Source organism: Dermochelys coriacea, chromosome 4, assembly GCF_009764565.3.
Source record: "Dermochelys coriacea isolate rDerCor1 chromosome 4, rDerCor1.pri.v4, whole genome shotgun sequence".
Taxonomy (NCBI): domain Eukaryota; kingdom Metazoa; phylum Chordata; order Testudines; family Dermochelyidae; genus Dermochelys; species Dermochelys coriacea.
Genome location: NC_050071.1, coordinates 128,753,442 through 128,774,089, shown reverse-complemented (window position 1 = coordinate 128,774,089; position 20,648 = coordinate 128,753,442). Strand labels below are relative to the sequence as shown.

General features: G+C 39.3%; 1 protein-coding gene across 11 annotated transcripts in view; it reads right to left on the bottom strand.

Moving 5' to 3' along the window:
• The window catches only part of FAM53A (family with sequence similarity 53 member A), a 95,213-nt gene that overhangs the window by 18,233 nt on the left and 56,332 nt on the right, over positions 1 to 20,648 (bottom strand). For 6 of the 11 annotated variants that reach the window (XM_043512666.1, XM_043512662.1, XM_043512661.1 and 3 more), the window contains one exon: positions 5,295 to 5,402. The exons of the other annotated variants lie outside the window; for them this stretch is intronic. In XM_043512666.1, coding sequence (XP_043368601.1) covers positions 5,295 to 5,402 — 108 coding nt within the window. The remainder of the gene's footprint in view (positions 1 to 5,294; positions 5,403 to 20,648) is intronic. 11 annotated transcript variants of the gene reach the window in all.

The following is a 20,648-nucleotide window of genomic DNA, read 5'->3' as shown; positions in this document are numbered from 1 at the left end:
GAAATAAGCAAAGAAACAGTTCCTTTATCTTGTCAATTTTTTTAACCCTCCCCCCCCTTTTTTTTTTTAGTAGTTTACATTTAACACAGTACAGTACTTGCTTTTTTTTTTTTCCCCCGTCTCTGCTGCTGCCTGATTTCATACTTCTGGTTCCCAATGAAGTGTATAGTTGACTGGTCAGTTCATAACTTTGGTATTCATAACTGAGGTTCTACTGTACCTGTGCCATAAAGCTCGAGAGTGTTTTGAAGTAGACAGGATTACTTGGACACAGAAGAATTGAAGTTTTCCAAAAAGCAATTGGGGAAAGGTGACCATGAGAAAGCCCAAATGAATAAGGAGCTAGCTGTCCGGCAGCCAGCTGACCCTTTTAAAGGGCTAAAATACCTGGTTAGGAACAGATGGCCAGTGGAAAGGAAAGCCTATCTGAAGGAAAGGCATTCCAAGATAGAGGGCTTGACTCCTATATCCAGACTTCAGTGAGGCTGGAACCCTGGTATAAAGGAAGTCAGGAAGTTGGAAAAAGTCTGCAAATAGCACTCAAGTGTGATTTTGGTTTGGTTTTTTGTGGGGGGCAAAAGGAAGGAAGTGGAGAAGAGACAGTACTCTATGGAAACAGTCTGATCTACACATCAAGCACTGAACCATTTTCAGCCAATACCCATGAAACAGTAACACCTACTATGTCAAAACCGCCCAAGTTCTGCTACAGCTACACAACCCTGAACATTGCCTTTCATCCCAAAAGATAATGAAGTGCTTCACAAAAGCTACATGCATCTATCTTCCCCCCCCTGCAGTAGAGTGCAGGTGCAGCACCCATACAGGGGTGCGAAGGAAGTTCAAAGGGGCACAGCGGGACCAGGGCCAGCCCCCATGGCAGGGTGGAGAGGGAGTGCCACCCAGTCCCACTCTGCTTCTAGCTCTGCTCTGGCCCTGCCCCCAGCCACGGTCCCAGCTCCGTCTCCTGACCACAGCTCCACACCCAGTCCCAGCCCCGCCTCTAGCTTTGGCCCCACCCCTAGCCTCAATCCTCTTACCCCTGTCCACATCTCCCCACCTTCCTGGACCTGGAGTGGGGGAGGGGGTACAGACAGAGGTAAGGGGAGGTGCAACCCTGAAAAATTTGGGAACCACTGAATTTGAGGGAGGTGGCAAATCTTACACAGAGACATGAGGTCAGTGTCCACAGAACAGGCAGAAGTTCTCTTTCTAAGGTCAAAAGACCCACTCAGCAGGAGTGCATGAAACTCAATCTTATTCTGCCAGTGTTCATCCTGTTGGGAGGTGAATCTTTGTAACAAGCAACTACGAGTGCTGAGTGGGGGGGGGGGGGTAGAAAAGTTATTATAGACTAGTTACTAGGATACTTTAAAAGTCTGAATTTTCACTAGCTACCTGACCAGGATAAATAACCCACCAGATTTATAAAGTGCACCTGGTCTTTTAGGTTTTAAAAAAAATTCTAGAAAGGACCAAATCACATGCATGTTTGTAACTATTACAACTATTTATCTTATAAATCCTTTTAGCCCAAAACAGGACATTTTATAATGCTCGTTATCATGAACATTTGTTAATGCACATTGAATCTATTTTCCCCCCACTAAACACTAACAATATGCTGTTGACACAAACTATTTTACTTGGGGGGGGGGGGGGGGGGAGAGGAGAGAGAATACAACAGACATGGGTCAGAAAAATGTGTAATTTAATTTTTTTTTAAAAACACATTCATACCATCCTGTTTCATGGGATTAATTGTTAGACTGAGCATACCAGACTTGGCCTCCTGCATCAAACTGGAGTTTAAAGTGAGGTCACCTATTTTGATTTGTTCAATGTTTAATAACTTCTAATTTGGATGTGTGTTAGTATTTATTAAAGCAGCAACGGATACTAGACACTGGGAAATTGATATGAAAATGATGTATGAACAGCCCCACAGTTATTAAGTGTGTATCTTAAGGCCTCTTCTACACTTTATCACTGTATTCTGTACCTGACATGTTCTTGACATCTTACGTTAGAGAAGTTTTAGCAACTTCATAGTTAAATTTGCCTTTAGTTTCAGTCAAAGCGGGGTTAAAATCCCTTAGATGAAAAGTTGTGCACATCAGTTATACCACTTACTTTTAAGGTTTTACCTTAAACTTGTCTTTACTGACAAACTTGAAAACTTAAGTCTCAAATACGACAATTTTATTTGAACTTAGTATTACTAATAACTAATTTTATACCAGAGATCCAAATCAAAATTTAAATAGTCAAGTAAGCGTATGTGAGATCTCATTACCCTGCAGAGTTCTTGATTCCAGCCTCCACAGATTTACGAACTCTTGCAAGGCAGTATGAATTTTTCAGGGACAGAGTGGTAGCAGCCCAGGCACTCTGGGGAAATTAGCATCTCTTCAGGGTACTGGAATCTATTGAGCTCCTTACAGTTTTCTTGCTAAGCCACTTAAGCAAGAAGACAGTTTGCTTGTAGAAGCAGGAAACCTTAAGCAGCTCAATAGTAACAGACAACTTGGGTTCAACAAAACCAGTGAAGATGCTGCTACTTTCTCTGTGGAGTTTCCCAGCTGTATGGGAGGTATATCTGGTGTTTATCAGAGGGAATGTGGGAAAAGGGCTTTCAATTCTGCTTTAAAACATCAAGGCACTTTCAGTGGGCTGGAAGATTCAAGGATTTAAAAACTAAAAATTCCACACTCCAGCAGAGCACAGGTATCTTGAGCTCATTATAGATTCGTTAAATCCTGCTCCACCCCCAGCTATATAAAAGCTCTTAACTGGTGTTCTGGTTCAGACTTTGGGGTGTTTGTGTAATGAGTGTGTGGGGGGGGGAATTTTGACATTCTAATAATATTAAATACTAATAATTGCAAAGATAATGGAATATAGCTTTTATACACAAAAGCTACCATGGCTAATTATTTCCATAATTCTTGATGTTTAGGGTTGAGTTCTCTTTTTAAATTAAATTTTTAAATTATAACCTTGATACACTACATTTAAAGTACATCATCATCCACTTGTGCAATCTTAAATTTGTGTGATAATAAATAAGAATTTTTAATTTCTATTTAGACATGCTGTACAGTGGGATCAACACCAACAAGCACATCCGGATTTCAAAAAGGAATGGGGAAACTAGTTTACACATAGACCTATAAAACATGAGAGAATAACTTTCAAAGTCTGAAGTAGCACAAGACGGTTAAGCCACAAGACACCTGTGACACTAATATTGTGATACTTTCCAAATATGTACCGAAGACTCCAAATTTTCAGATTATGCTAGTTAGACCCTAGAATAAGAGATAAAAAGCCTGAAAAAAATTCACTTTTTACCTCTACCCCAAACCCACCTAATCTAAAAAAAGTCTTTAAAGGAATCTAATCTTCTATAATGCAATTGGCACTAAAGAAAAACTATTTGTTTTTAAAAAGGTTAAAACTTATGTTTTTAAATGAAACAAAAAGTTGTGCCACAAGTACTACTAGACATTAAGTAAAAATGTTTATCAGTATCATGCCATAGGTCTCTTGTCCTCTCACTGCAAAGATCTTCCACCTTTACCATCAATAGGTGTCAAGAAGACTGGCAGGGTGCATAGTGATCAATGTAAAACAAGAAATTAACTTTGATACTAGTTTAATGAGAAAAGTTAAGGACAAATAAAGCCATGTACTAAATCAGTGAAACAGAATAGAATAACTAATTCTAAACGCTTTCCCAAAACATGGCTCTCTAAGGGTAAGTCTACACTACAGAGACTATACTGGTTTAGCAATCCAGCATAGCCCAGTACTGTAGCTACAGCCTACACCACCTCCCTGAATGAAATTAGCTATGGCAGCAGAAGTTGGCTTCCATTGATAGCAGCATTTACACTGGAGGTTATGCCAGCACAGCTATGTCAATCAGGGGTATGTTTTTCAATCTCCTCCTGCTCCCTTCCCACACGTACCTCAACATAGCTATGCCGATATAATTTTTCCAGTGTAGAACAGGCCTAAGTCTTCTTTAGAGGAAAGAGAATGAACAAGTTATAGACAATTCTCAACTTCATTAAATTCTGTCCAAGTAAGGGCAGCATGATCAGGTCCCACAGCATAATCGCCTCTGAATTTCTTTAGCCTACAGAGCTTAATACTTTGTCTTTTAGGAAAGAAAATTCACGAGAGAGAAGAGGGATTAGGTCAATTTTTACAGCTGTACTATGTCAACAAGTAAGATGGGCTGAATTCTAGGAAATAAACATTTAGCACAAATGGCAGACAGTATTCCAATGCTGTACAAATACTTAAAACAGTATACTACTTGTATTCCTTAAACAGACCAAGAGGGGTTTATTTCTTAAAGCATTACAATTTACATACAATGCCAAACAGGAACACAGTCATTTGGAAGCAAGGCAGATCCAATAGTGGAAAAAATTAAGGGTTTAAAACCCTTACAAAACCTCAGAATACTTTCAACTGTGCTTGCAATTCAAGAAATACACATTTCTGATTACTGTTTCTACTGGACCAGTATCATAGTCACCATTTGTCATTATCAAAGCTTGCAGAAGTTAATGAGTTTTGGAAACTAAGAATTCCAAAGCTCCTGAAATGCTCTTTCACTTAGATTCCAAAGTTATAAGAGTTATTCAGCTATGTTGATACTGTACAGGTGGAATGAATGTTTGATTAAGTGCTTCCCAGGTCTCTTGCACACTCCGACATTAGTATGCGAGACTCTCTCCTACACAAAACACTAACATTCTTAAGGGATCAGTATTTCAAACACCTGGACACAATTGGCAGTAATAAGAAACACAAAGAGTACCCAGTATACCCAATACCGGAAAAGCCTTAACTGAATTTATTTGCTTCCATGATTTTCTGTCAGACTCTTGGATACTGGAGACCAGAGAAAGGAGTGTTCAATATTCCTAGTCTCATTCTTTTATTCCACTCCCTATCCATCATCACATCTACCAGGGGTATATTGAACAGATCGATTCTTCTAGCCAATGACACTTGCTCCTTAATTTGTAGAATTTTAATCAAAGTGGTCCAAAGTAACAAGTTCTGCAGAAGCACTGAGGAGGGAAGCTTCCCCCCCCGCCCCCCGTTTTTCTTCTATTGGGAAGAACGGAGATAACTAACAGTTTACATGGTCAAGCTGACCGGAATAGTTATTCCAGAATAGGCGCCCAGGTGGAGTGTCTTATTCAAGAAGAAGAAAGTCCACACTGGGAACTGCTCCAGAATAGCTACTGTGCTTTAAATTCACACCCTACCTTTTTATGGAATAATTTCTCCATGTAGGCAAGCTCTAACTCATTCTTCCAAATTATATGTGGAGCCCCGTTAAGACTTGTCTGCTTAAAACAGGAGGGTGTCAAAGTCTGAATGTGAATAAGGGAAATGAAAAAAGGTTCTAAGTCTTATTTAACCATTTTGCAAAATCTTCCATGAGAAAGAATGCTGATGCTGTTTTTAACATAATCACAACTGAGGGAGTTTCCCTTTGAGTGAGAGAAGCTTGGCAGGTCTGAAGATACCTTTTGTTGGTTTGCTCTGTGTACCTTGCATTAATTAAGCAGAATCTAATTAAATGCAAGTCTGGTTCAGAAGAGCTCAACAGCATCCCCCAGGTAGAATCAAGGATGCTTCAAGACCAAGAGAGAGAGAGGGAGATAGGGACACAAGGCTGCAAAAGAGCAACATGAGTGCTTTTGCTTCTCTAGGGTAAGAACTAGTATTAGCTTGATACATTTATTTTACAAAAAGGAATGGTCTGGTATATTTAGATTTCTAGAACAAAATTCATGTGCACTGAAAGGGATATAGCAATTTATGTCAAGGCAATTTCCATCAGGAATTTAAATTAGTTTTACAAAGCCCCAACCTAATGAAAAAATTTGTACTACTGAAATGTAGATTAATTTTAATTTAGTTCAATTTAAATTTTAAAAACAGACTATAATTCAGTTCAACTGTCTCATTTCAGTTTCATTACTAGTAAGGTATCTTATTTAACTTCTGCAAAATTGTTGTCGGCAAAGAACAAAAAATATTAAAAATGAAGGCCTCGGTCCTTTTTTTTTTTTTAAATAAATATAGCTGATTTGCTGTAGATAGAACCCAGTTCCATCTCCCACAAGCTTAAAAAAAAAAAAATCTGTGCTCCATCTTCTTTCGATGCCAAAAAAGGAGACTTAAAAAAAAAAAAAAAAAAAACCCTTTTAATGAATCTGAGATTCAAGGTACTGTTGAGAAGAAGCTTAGGCAAAGAGGCAAGTTTTACATTTTGCTCTGAATGTGGCAAGTGTAGTGGCCATGCTTTTTTCTTCTAGTAGCAAGTTTCAAATTCTTGGTCCACTAACAAAACCTTTTTGTAAGTAAGGGTCAGAATATTAGCATAGCAACTTTTAAAAAATGTTTAACAGGAGTTTATAGTGGAAAGTCTGACTTAACTGTAATAGCTTTTGAGATTATAAAACCATATGTTTGAGGCAGTGTCAAAATCTTAGCTGTGAATAAAAAAAGCTGCTTTCTGTATCATTCAATTTTACAATTAAAAAGCAAATGCCAGTTCAGTCAGTAATATCAGGATGCAACCATAAGCACACTTTGAAACAAACCAAGACAACTGACACAGAACAATGACACTGAATAATATACTTTATGTAAAATCATCTGTTCATTTAAAATAACTAGAAATTAAAATTTCAGCTCAGACCGCCTTGTAACACACTACAGAGAGTTAAGAGTTGTGCCATTCAGGAGCTGTGTTTTGGTTTCAACTACACTGTTATGGTTACAGACTTAATGTCCAAGGTCCCTGGTGTCTGATTATAGTAACAGACATCTTTTTTCATCTGTGTTGGCTAACGCAAAATATTTACTAGAGCTATTTTGTTTTGATACATTAAAGATAGGCTTCACCTATCTACCAGCCTGAGTATTCAGACTTTTCTGAAAGTTAGGTAAACTACATAACAGCTGTTTGCATGGCACAGCAAACCTAAAAATTTAATAGTGTAGTCTCCAACTCTTGGAACACTGCAAAACAGCAGCAAGATGGACAAAGGATAATGGGAAACCAAGGCAGAGAAGTTAACTGATTTACTCAAGGTCAATGGCTGAGCTGGAAAGAAAACTCAAGTTTTCTGATTTCCTAATCCATTATCCTAAAAGCAATATTTAGACAAACATCTGGGTCATATTATTTTAATTAATTGTATTACAGTGATGGCTATGAGCTCTGGCCAGGATTACGGCCCCTATGTGCTAGGCACTGTACAAACACTTGACCTGTAAGGCAGATTCCTCATAGCCCTATTTTAGGAATCTGCCGCCTGCTGCTCCATGATTCATTGACCTCTCAAAAGAATTGTTCCTAAGACAGAACACATTTCCTGTAAGCTAACCAACAACTCAATTTAAATTACCTAAGCCCCGATCAGTAAGGAAGTTAGCCGAAGGCCTCATATTGTTTTAGCTTCTGTCTCATTTCTATAGGCTGTGTTACATGCCTTGAAAGATCCTATTTAAGACACAATACAAGTTTAGAGAACAGAGAAAGACAAGGACCCAAAGACCTGAAGAAAAGCTGTATTTCAGGCTAACTTTGGGTCCCTGCTCTCACATCAAGAGAAGTGAGCCCCACCATCTAGCTACAGAAGTATCTATGTTAAAATGTTGTTTATTTAATTTACTCCTCTTGACTTCTTTTACGAGCTTCAGACTATGTCTGCTGTGAAAAAAGTTCCCTATAAGTCCGTTGTGTATGCAGTGTTGTTGTAGCCATGTTGGTCCCAGTATATTACAGAGACAAGGCGGGAAAGGTAATATCTTTCATTGGACCCAACTTCTGTTGGTGACAGACTAGCTTTCGAGCTTACTCGAACCTGAAGATGACCTTTGTGCAAGCTCAAAAACTTGTTTCTCTCACCAACAGAAATTGGTCCAATAAAAGATATTACCTCACATACCATGTCCCTGTAAGTCCAGCATTTTGTCCAAGTATTTGAAGGAAAGATCTTATAAGAATCCTATTCATTTGACTCATGTGTTTGGTTAATGAAAAGAAGCCATGCTTCCAGAATAACTTAAAAAATACAATAAATAAATAATAATAGAATAATAATGAATGGTTAAACACCAACTTTGTGCTCAGTGCTGTTAACACCCACACCCTGTCCATGCTCTGATGAACTTCAAATCTAAACAGACAAAGATCAAAGAGGGATGGACTCAACACTCTTGCTTATAAAATACAATTGGGCCTTAGGAAAAAACTCATTGGTGGAGCCATCCAGAAAAACAGAAATATTAACAAAAGTTGTAAAACTAGGACCAGACTTCAAGAAATAAAGCAATATTTGAAACTACAGAATAACTCCTTGTTCTGAGTCCTAAAACAAAGCCACAAACCACTGTAGTTTTGGTTTTTGTTTTTTTTTAAATCTTGATATACACAATGAGCTGCATAAATAACTCTACACCTACTATAGTTCCCTCTTGCCTTTCCATTCCTATGTCTGTAACAGAATATGGGACAATGCGAGTGACCTGGGGAAAGGAAAAAAAAAAAAAAAAAAAAAAAAAAAAAAAAAAGAGCTTTATTCCTCCAAGCAATCTTGTTCTTTCTATAGTTCTCTCAAGAACTCACTTCAGCTATCCTTTCACCACTTTTGCTGTCATATCTAGCCTCAATCCCAGAGCGTAGATAATTTGTATTAATAATCATAATATAGTGATGGTCCAGTAGTCCCAGTTAGGACTGGGGCCCAACTGTACTAGGCTCTGCACAAAAACATGTAGAAAGACATCTGCCCAGAGGAACATTCAGCGCACACAATGTTTAAAAATAGCTCCAAGAAAACCACATGCATGCCCAACAAGTTACTGAAAATGGGATGCATATATTGTTGTAAAACATGAATGCTCCCTCCCCAAACAGGAACAATTGGCTGGTACATCAATCTTAATGGGACACCATCTCAAACTGTGTAAAAAGGCAAGCATGAGAAGAACTGTGTTGATAGCTTGAAGCTTTCTTCCCTTCTTTCAAGCTGGGACAAATTTGAATCTTGCAAACAAAAATAATGGGAACAATATTAAACAAGTTAGCCACACATTTAGACAGCCCCAGTCTCGCTTCTTAGTTCCAGGACAGATCACAATCAATGACATTTGTAGCAGAAGTTCTCAAACAGACACTGGGGAATATCATCTTGGGAATGTCTGTACAAAGGGTAACCTCTCCCCTGTTACAGAGTTGTGGGAATTAAGAGGTGGTTCAGAGCTGCCAGGCATGAGGAGTGGGCCGTGGGGACTGAGGCACCTAGTCTCAGCAGCTAGTTCTAGACTCTTTAAGGAAATAAGGGCCATCCTTTTCCTCCCTTCTTAAGAAGCCAGCTTGGGAAAGACCAAAGGGATGGGATGGGATGGTTGGACAACTCGTTCCTCCAAAGTTAAAATGATGCATTTTGGTGGGAGAAGAGATGAGAGGTATCAGTGCTCAAATAGTACTGTATTTTTGGAGCAGGGAAGGCACATTCCTCTGAATGGCTCTAACTCGCTGCCGCCTCCCCCCTACCAAAAGGGGCTGCAACAGATTTCCCCCTGCTGCTCCATGAGGCTTGACAAGGAAGATTCAGCGCTTCTACAGCTGAGGAACACGACGCAGCAGTGCAGAAAGAGTGCTGCTGGGGGAGCCAGAAAATTGACATTCGCAAAGATTAATCCCACTAATTATGGTCCATTCATATTGAAACTCTTGGATTGGGATTGGAGTTCCTCCTCCAACCATTTGGTATTTCCATTTTAAGTAGTACATCCAAAGAGCCACAGCATTAGGGAATGGGTGGCCTAATGAGGCTCAGAGTTATATATGCTGTAATCCACAGCTACCTTCACCTTTAATACAGAATGACAGACCATTAGGATCTGTAGCATTCATGGTTCAAATGTCTCCAAATTTAAGATTAGGGCAGCTACAGCAAACTGCTCCATTTAGGTGCATCCTTCAGGTTCCTGGTAAATTACCAACATGGCCCTCCGTTACGTAGAGTTTGGAGCCGCTCCCGGTTTGCCTTATAAGTCTCAAATGTGGATTTAGAGGATAAACTTATTTCTGCTGTTATTTATGGGTAATACTGCTATTTATTTATTTACATACTGCAGATTCTTATCAAAATTGGACTTACACACAGTTCTGAATACAACTGTACAATGAGATTTGAAAGAATGGAGAATCTCAGTGCGATGCATAATCTTCCTGCATTACAAAATACACAAATCCTTCCGCAATGTATCTACTGAAAATGTGGGGGGATGACCCCATTGTGTAGAGTAGTAGCCGAAACCAAAGAGTCCATGTTCAGGAACATTAAGACAATATTTCCTGTAAGATATACCAAAGTGAAAAAGGACTTTCATTATAATGAACACAGTCCAAATTCAAAGCACCCCAAATTGGTCACTTCTTTTGCTTGACAGACAGAATACAAGTTTGAAGCTTTTTTCCTGATTAGGTCACACATTCTTCTGCTCTCAGACAAATTACTGTGACGTTCCATCATTACAGAAAAAAGGGGAACTTTTCATTCACCATTAGTCTAGTTGGAGTACAGACACGTCAATCAGACAAGAAAGCAGAATTTAGTAACCTGACAGCTGCTTTCATTACTACCAAGGACCTTTAACAAAACCTAAAGTGGCTGGTGCTATTTCATGGATCTGTAATTAACTCCCAAGCTCCTCGCCCCACCCTTGTAGAAGAATAAGATCCAGGATAACAAGAACAGTCATAAGACTGCAGTTACATAAATGGAAGCCATTTAAAACCCAGAGATGTCTTAATCATGTCAGTTTCACACTACTGTTGCTTGTAGAAATTCTGAACAGCAGCAAAGGCAGGCACTGGAGTTACTCATGAGAGGAGCACAAAACAATTTAAGACAAAGGCTGGGGAGGGCAAAATAGCAGAGACACTTCTCCATTCCCCAATCCTCAGCCTTCCATGCAGCAGCTAGCAGTCTCTGGATGGTGTAGAGGGATATAATACTCCTGTCTCCCTTCTCGCTGCTTGAAAGTGGTGGAGCTTCCAGTCTGGCAGGAAAATACTATTGAGAGGCTGGTAAGAAAAAATGGAGTCCCCCCTTCAAGCCCCTGTACCCTCTTGCTACCCATCAACAGGTCTCCACACCTTGCTGGTCAGATTCCTCCTCCATTGGGTCTTTCATATTACTTTGACTAGACATACCCCTCCAGGTGGTAGATATATTTTGCAAACGCTGACTAAAGTATATCAAGGATATCACTGTCCCAATTTGATTAAAAAATTCTACGGAACCTGGAACGAGGAGAGAAATTAACCTAATCTTTCTGGAAACCATTTGCCTACTCGAAGAGATTACAGGCATAATCCACAACCAGCACTTCGCTTCAATACATGGCCAAAGAGATTGCATTTTGGACAATTTAAATTAAAATCCACCATACTGGTAACTAATTAATGAAGAAAGTTCTCCCTGTCACAGTGGAGAGGAGACTATAAGATTTAAAGCGACTCCTAAAAAGGTAAAGAAAACCAAAAAAAATGAGTAATACACTAAGGACCAAATTCTCACTTATGCTAAAGCCATTTTACACCACTGTTGTGTCAAAGTGGCTGGATTCAAGACTGAACCGGCCAGGCGAAGATTCCCTGTGTACTGTATAGGGGAAACTTCTCCTATAAAGTAAAGCTAGCAGAGCAGTCTCCTGAAACAGCAGTCCCCTCCCAAGCACCACAACACAGGGCCAGTTCAGGGAAAGAAGGAACGAAGGTAGCGCACAACTCTGCTCTGTCTAATCCTCCACTGGTGTAAGGTCCAACTTCCAATGGGGCTAATCCAGCTCAGTATCAGGAAATCCCCAAATAGCTGCCTGCACCATCACTCTCCGGCTTCTCTAAGTAGCTTGGACACTACACAGAAATAAGCCCTTCAACTTTCACAGCAGTCAAACAAAAATCTGCAAGACAATACAATGCAGCAAGGATCAACGTACATTTAAATAAAAAGAAAGACAAAACTACCACCTAAGAAGCAGAACTTCTAATGGAAGAAGGAGTGGCATCTCATTTAAAATGATTTAATGTAACAACCGCCCTGATCTCAGTTGACGATACCACTGAGTGGGAATTACTTTGTGTTTTAAATCCAGATCCATTCTCTCCCTCTGAGTAGGGAAAACATTCAACAATAAAAACACCAGTACAAAAATTATGCATGTGCATTTTGTGTGTGCGCACGCACGCATGCACACACATGGTGTGGAATTAAAGAATGACTGGAAGGAAAAAGGAATTGAATAACTATTTTTAGAATAAATGTATTGATTTAACAACGCATGCATTTCTGCACAGGTTAGTTTACCACTTTTTAAGAAGCACAATACATTCCTAGCTAAGTAGTACATAAGTTTCTGCCAGTCTAAACCCAACAGTCAACATTACACAAATGTGTTGAGTCACAGGAGGGTCTACCTCTTAGTTTAAATATTTAAACGATATGAGACTAAAACACTAGAAAAGAAGTGAAGTGCCTATATTCTTTGGGATTCTTTGGTCAAAAACAAAAAGCAAAACCTACTAAGTTAATTAATTCTTTGAACATTCAAGAGCCAAATTTTTCTTCGAAAGAAGTCTTCCAATGCTTTTCACTTTAACAAAGTTAAGACAGGAAAAATAAAAGTGTCCAAATTCAGCCATGAACATGAAGGCACAAAACTCTCCAAGTGCTCTCTATGCATACCATCAGACTAGCTCCCAGGCAACATGATGTGCAAAAAGGTACGAAAAATCTGTTTGAAAGTAACTAGGTTACAGGCTACAGGCCAATTCATAGCTAACTTTGATCTGCTCAGTCGAGTAGGCTATGGAATGCAATTTTAAGGGCTTGTCTACACAGAGAGCTTCTCCCATCAGCACAGGTACTCCACCTGCCTGAGAGGCAGTAGCTATGTTGACAGGAGAAGCCCCTCCTGTTCACATAGCACTGTCTACACCGAATGTTAGGTCACTATAACCAGTTGTTGCAGGGGTGTGCATTTTCCACACCCCTGAGCTACATAGTTATACCAACGTAAGTCTGACCAAGACAAGATGACATATTTCATATTGAAACATATTGACAGCAAAACCAGTAAGGTATGAAATTCAGTAGGATTACAGAGGAATGAACATCTGTATCAACCTTCATTAGAAGGTCTATTACCACTACAAACTGAATACAGAACAGTTCACTTCTACATTGGGGACTGGCCCTGCTTTGAGCAGGGGGTTGGACTAGATGACCTTCTGAGGTCCCTTCCAACTCTGATATTCTATGATCAATACCATGAAAGCTATGACTATGGAGACCAGACTTTTGAGGGAGAAGGAACAAACAATTATTTGTTCTACGCAGAAGACTCAGCTTACCCAAGCTCCAGTGCACCACAGATTTTACTCAGTGGGATGTGGGGAAAGACTGATTTTTTGGTGGGGGTGGGAGCGCACTACGAGCTAATCCCACTATATGTAATTTTTTTTTTTTAAACCATGTCCTTGAGCCTGGGGAGGTGGAGCTACTGGAAGAACTGATAAAAATTCCAGCAGTGAATCTACACAGAATTTAAATACACTAAAATTGTGTGGCTCTTGCAAATTGGATTTTGTTTGACCTCATGGCAAAATAATTTTAAAAAACCCTGACAAGTGGGAACTGACAAACTTTCGATAAATCAGGGTGTGGAATGTTTACTGACAAGCACAACACTGTAGTTGAGGGTCAACTCCCTAACATGACAAGTTGCCATCAGTCATACTGGTAGTTTTGAGCAGTAACAGTGAAATGGACTAGAGTCTTATTAGTTTTATATTATTTCTGCTTGGCAAAGCTATTGTATGAGCAGCAGAGATACTGAAGCTGTGTATGGACTCAGGAAGACAGCATTTAGTGATTGTGCTGAACGTAAACCAATTATGGGGCTGAAGCTTTTTTCTCCTAAATGAAATAGTAAATTCTGTGAGGACTTAAGATTCTGGTGGCTGGTATGGAGGAGTTTAGTATTCACTACTGGTAAGTGGAATTTTCAAGACTTGCTGAACTCACCAGTATTATTGATAAAGTTTTGAAAATGGTTTAAAATAGGATTAAATCCAAGTAATCAGACTAGTTAAATTAGAGTTACATTCTCTGACTCATCATGACAGGTTTACAGCAATATTCAACTACAGTGCGCTATATGTATGCTAGTGCACTATACACAACTGGCCTCCCAAACTGAAGTAATAAATATTAGAGCTTCTGCAGATTAGTTCATCTTGAATCCTTGCTGACTGAGAACATAAGCCATTAATAAAAATTTAGAGACTAAACAGGATATCCTGTGAAAGAAATTCAAGTTGCCTGTAAAGCGGGACAATTTGTCATTTTAGACTTTATGTAGGTAATTTGGATTTATAATTTCAACTAACAATTTTCCTAAGACAGCCCGAAAAAACCATACCATGCAGTTAATAAAGCTTAGTGGGTAGTGAAAGTAGTAATGAAAAATTATCTCCCCTCTGTCGTCTCTTCTCCAAACTAAACCAACCCAATTTTTTTCAATCTTTCCTCAAAGGTCATGTTTTCCAGACCTTTAATAATTTTTGTTGATCTCCTCTAGACTGTCTTCAATTTGTCCACATCCTTCCTGAAATGTGGCACCCAGAACTGGACACAATACTCCAGTTGAGGCCTAATCAGTGCAGAGTAAAGCAGAAGAATTACTCTCATGTTTGTTTACAACACTCCTGCTAATATATCACAGAATGATTTTTGCTTTTTTTGAAACACTGTTGACTCATATTTAGCTTGTGATCCACTATGACCTCCAGATCCCTTTCCGTAGTATTCCTTCCTAGGCACTCATTTCTTATTTTGTATGTGTTCAACTGATTGTTCCTTCCTATGTGGCGTACTCTGCATTTGACCTTATTGAATTTCATCCTGTGACATTGTACCTGAAAATAGCACCCTGTAACCCCCACATGCACCACGTGTATAAGGCTATGATATTTTGTACAAAGAATGCCTTGGAAGTTATCCTATGAAAAGTTATGATTTACTGAAACTCATTGTTTTGTCAAAATATGTATATCCTTATTGTATATGGAGTTATGAGATTTTGCTATATGCTTGTTACTGAAATATGTTGAGAGTCTGGAAGATGCCCACAGCTAGCCCTAAACTGGCAACAAAGTGGGTGACCCACACCCAAACAGGTATTAAGCGACAATCACCAGCCATTGACCAGCAGAGGAATCGTAAACAAGAGATTTAAGATTCAGTAAGAGTTGCTCAAGCCCTACGCAATGGAGATTGCTTAACTCTGTGATTCAGCAAGATATCAGGACATGTGATGCTTGACTCCATGTTTGAGTCAATATTTTTCTGGGCACTGGAACAGAGTATAAAATAAGGGATAGTGGAATCCTGAGTCCACCTCTCTCCACCCCCATCCATTCCAAAGGCAACAAGAACGTTTGGAAGAAAAGACTTGGAACTGGGGAGATTGGTCCCAAGCTGAGCAGGGAATTCAACCTGTGTATTAGAACGGTGAACTGCTTACATCTAGTGGGATGAGGAAAAACTGCTTGATTCAAATCTTGCTTAGTCAGATAAAGCTTAGGATTTAGACTGATTTTACCTTTTATTTCTTATGTAACCAACTCTGACCTCTATGCCTAATACTCGTATAATTACTTAAAATCTATTTTATTTTAACGTTTTATCTTTACCAGTGAGTTTGTCTAAAAGTGTTTGGGGAATCTGCTCTGATTATAAAGTCTAGTGGCATGTCCGCTATCCTTTGATGAAGTGGCGAACTAATTAACGAGCTTGCACTGTTGAAGAGAAGGTCTTGAGCAGTGTCAGAAGGTACATTTCTGGGCTGCAAGGCTGGGGGATTTGCAGGCGTCTCCCTGTATATAGTTCATAAAAGAAACTGAGAGCCTGCATGTAACTTTGGGTGTGCCTTCACATGCTAATGGCTGTGAGAGAGTGAAGCCTGAAGGGGCTGCTTGTCTCTAATACAGAATTGTGAAAGGTATCCTGATCCTGAGAGTTAAAGGAGACACAGCGGTTCCCCAGTTCACCCACCGGGGTGTCACACATCTTGTTTACAAAAAAATGTAATGCCTGCTTTGTACAGGATTTGTGTTCTGATTTTTTCTTTATTTTTGTTTCAGAGTAGCAGCCATGTTAGTCTGTATTCGCAAAAAGAAAAGGAGTACTTGTGGCACCTTAGAGACTAACAAATTTATTTGAGCATAAGCTTTCGTGAGCTGTAGGTCACTTCATCAGATATATCAAATAAATCTGTTAGTCTCTAAGGTGCCACAAGTACTCCTTTTCTTTCTTTATTCTGCTAGTCTTCATTAGAGCTGTGCCAGTCTAGAGAACTTGTCATTTTCCATTATAAAACCTTACTTTCAGGGGTGCAAAACCACCAAAAATATTATCTATCCCCAATTTCTGGAACATTAGGTTTCAGAAAGAGCTATGGATGACAAAAATATTTACACTTTTTTAAAAAAAAAAGGCGTAAGCAGTTTCCTCCCCACTACCCCAATCAAACTCAATGTCTTCCCCCCCCCCCCCCCAAGTCAAATGTTTTCAGCATTGGGTTCAAAAGAACAAACTGAGGCAGATTAGATGACTCACTGTTGTACATGGCCAAGCCACAAGCCTGCCACAAACAAAAACACAACATTGGGATGGAGGACAAACACAGACTCTGATTGTTTGGGACAGAGGAAAGTATACCCCTCTCTTGCAACTCCAAATGATTTGATACAGAATGGTATTACCAATTCAAAACAGATGACACACCATGAAACAGTGGAGGTGTATTGGGGTGATATTCCAAAATTTTAAATCTGAACTCTGAATTATGGGAGTAAAAACAAGCACTTTTGGACATGATATAAATAATAAATTAAAGGATCTTGGACCAGCAATGAGATCTGAAGTGTCTACACTGAAAATATAAGGGCCCTTTTAACATGCACTTTGAGGGTGGAGGAGGCATGGGGGAAAGAAAAGAATTACATCTCTCAGTTAAAGTCAATTTGCATGGTAATCCATAAACTACTGTACTTTTAGACAACACAAACAGCAAGCACTACATTATACTTCTAAAATGCCCAAGAATTTTCAGTTATGTCTAGTATGATTTTCACATAAAACTCTTAAGTTTTGGTCCTCTACTAGAGAGAGTAAGGACACACTAAACCAAACCAAAATGCTTAGTAGTTCTCATTACATCTCTGTCTTCAATGAAGTAGGTAAATAGCATCAGAATGTTTAATAAAAAGTTAGAGGAAAAGGTGTGGACAGAAGTTAGGAACACAGTAAAGAACCTCTTGGGTAATATGAACACGTTCAAATGAGGAGGAATAAACCTACATCCTCTAAAGTTCAGAATGGTTCCAACAGAAAAACCTCATGGCATTCAAAGCTGAATTACAGCACTGTTAGAGCAAGGAGATTCTTGAGGGGGGAAGGCGTATGACTTACAAAAAAAAATGGAAATCCAGCAGTACAGTTCAAAGATTTCTCACACGCCTCTAGACATGGCTAGCAAAGAGACTGAACAAAACAAAGTATACCTTAGTAGCAAAGTTACAAGTTATTCACAAGTACAGAAGCTTGTAGAAAAGGCCATTTATACTTTTCAACTCTGGGGTCTCTCTGGCTTGTTGCTCTTGACTCATCAGTTGAAAGCAACAGAGGAGGAGAGATACTTAGGTGTGTGGGTCGATCACAGGAGGATTATGAGCCGCCAATGTGATGTGGCTGCGAAAAAGGCTAATGCAATTTTAGGATGTATTGGGCGAGGCATTTCCAGTAGAGATAGAGAAGTGTTAAAATGCCATTGTAAGATCTCATTAGCAATACTGTGTTGAGTTCTGGTCAACCATGTTCAAGAAAGATGAATTTAAACTGCAACAGGTGCAGAGAAGAGCTACTAGGATGATCAAGGGAATGGAGGGCCTATATTATGAGAGGAGACTTGGAAAACAAACAAAAAAGAAGGCTGAGAGAGGATACGATTGTTCTCTATAGATAGACTAGGGGATAAATACTAGGGAGAAGGAAAAGCTATTTAAGCTAAAGAACCATGTTGGCCTAACAACAAATGGAATAAACTGGAGCTCACTCCCAGTTTCTCTCTTATGTTCCCAAAAATTCATGCTTCAGTGTTTCAACCAGCCACCCAAAAGGGATTTTCCCCCTCCCACTAATTTTGTTTTTTTAAAAATCTTTCCTCTGAAGCATCAGGGGTGGCCATGGCTAGAGATGGAATATTGGAAGAGGAGGGCCAGATGGCACAGAGCGCACGCACACACACACGGTTGGCTGTTCTTCCTCAGATGCTTAGGGTTTAACCAGATTGCCATTTGTGGGATTGGGAAGGAATTTTCGCCATGTCAGATTAGGGGAAAGGAGGGAGAGGTCATCTTCCTCTGCAGCATGTGGATGCAGGTAACTTTCCAGGATTATCTGGCTATATATCACTTAATCATTTCCTTGCCACTGGTGCCCTTCGGTCCCTCCTATTCTCCTCCTGTGGCACATAAGTCTAATATCCTGTAATACTTTGGTCTCATTTCGGTTGCTGGATTTACTGTTTGGGTGCTGGGTGGTGTTGGTGGCCCATGATATTCAGGACATCAGACAAGATAATCTGGTGGTCCCTTCTGACCACCACTGATTTGGAGACTTCTAAAAAAGATTCTCTTGATATCTCAAGTTACCAGTTTATCATTTCAGACTAAACTGTATATTGAAGTGCCATTTCCATATTCTAACATATGAGAATGTTTACATGGTATTTACATGTAACTATTGCCCCTGAGGAAATGATCTGTGGTTATTTTAATAAACTGGACTCCTTTCCTCCTCCCTAAGGATTTTCCACAACACACTCCCAGCCCCAGAGCTCAGCATCAAGCTCAAACACTTGAGTTTAGATGCTCTGCATCGTTAAACAAAATAGCACTCCTGTGGTAGTTGTGGTGTTTGATTAACTTTCGGCATCCAGAGAGGCAAGGCAAAGCATGGCATGAAAAGTTTTAAGCTACCAAACACTTCTACAAATACTGGGGCACTTAACACTAATATGAGAGGGACTGTTTTTGTACATCTTGTACAGTGCTTAACACCTCTATCAGCAAATTTTTAGTAAGAGTAGCAATAGGATGTTGCTAGTAAAATTACCACACAGTATTCTCAGCTAGAACTTTAGCACTTCATATGCAAGAAGTCTTCAGAAAACCTGCCTATGAAAATTAAAACATACCTGTTTTCAGCAACCGCAACACTATTCTCAAGTAACAAGAGCTACACACATTATGGATAAGCCATTCGTTTGATGTTATGTTAATAGAATTACTCTTTAGATACCATTAAATGTTCATTAAAGCTGTATTCTATAGTACATTTCCACCTTTCACATCACATATATGCATTCAACTTGTTCAGATTTGCCAGGGTAGAAAAAAAATGCAAAAAAACTAAAAAAATCCAAGCTTATGGAACTGAACTAGTACAGCTAGATAATAGCCCAAAGCCCAATGGGAAATACAGATTTCCAACAAGGTCAAACAGCTGCTCTGAAAATTATCTGAACTATTTGTTAGAAAGTACAAAAGCCTACTTCTCAAAAATAGTCTAACACTTGTACTAGATCATCAGTACTTATTTCCTTCTTCTATAAAAGAAACTGCTCTAGCTAAGGTACACAGAAAGACAGAAGTCTTTGCTGAAGAAAGTTTAAAAGAGCAGTGTGGTTAGAGGTAGATGTGTTTTAGTTCACACCAGTGTTTGCAATGCAAATCATTTAAAAGTCAAGTTGCTTCATAACTAACACAGCCAAACTGGAAGTGCACAAGCTCATACAAAGAAAGATAGGGTTTCCTTCCCCAAATCAGTAATCAACGTTAGCTTTTATAAGTCACGTTCCTGCTAACAGTTTAAAAACAACCTGAAGCGTGACAGGAAAATTCACTATATAACTGAACTCATGATATTTTTTAAGAAACTAATACTAAGCACACGAATATTTTAGCTCATTAAAAGTGAAGTCAGCTTGATCAAGACAAGTCAAGGAACAGATCAGTATCTTAATTTTGTATTTCTTCACAGCAGATAAGACCAATTTACTTTTACGTGAAAACTTTTTACTGCTACAAGCACCTTTTACAGTGACCAGAAAAACAAAAAACATTGTGTTTGCATGTGATTTTCATTATTTTGTTTTACACATTAGAAAGGTCTGTTTTGCCTACCTGTTTTACTGGTGGTCTAGGACCAAAGAACCAGTGACATGACACCATAAGTGGCAAGAGATGAGAACCCAAGCAGTTGAGAGGGGATGGGCAGTCTAAACTGCCTAACTCTAAAATTTCTGACAGAGGCTATGTCTACACAGCAACTAGACACGCACGGCTGGCCAGCCAACTCGAGCTGTGGGGCTGTTTCATTGCTGTGTAGACTTCTAGGGTCAGGCTGGCTCCCAGGCTGTAGGACCCTGCAAGGTTTATAATAAGACACATGCAAATAGCC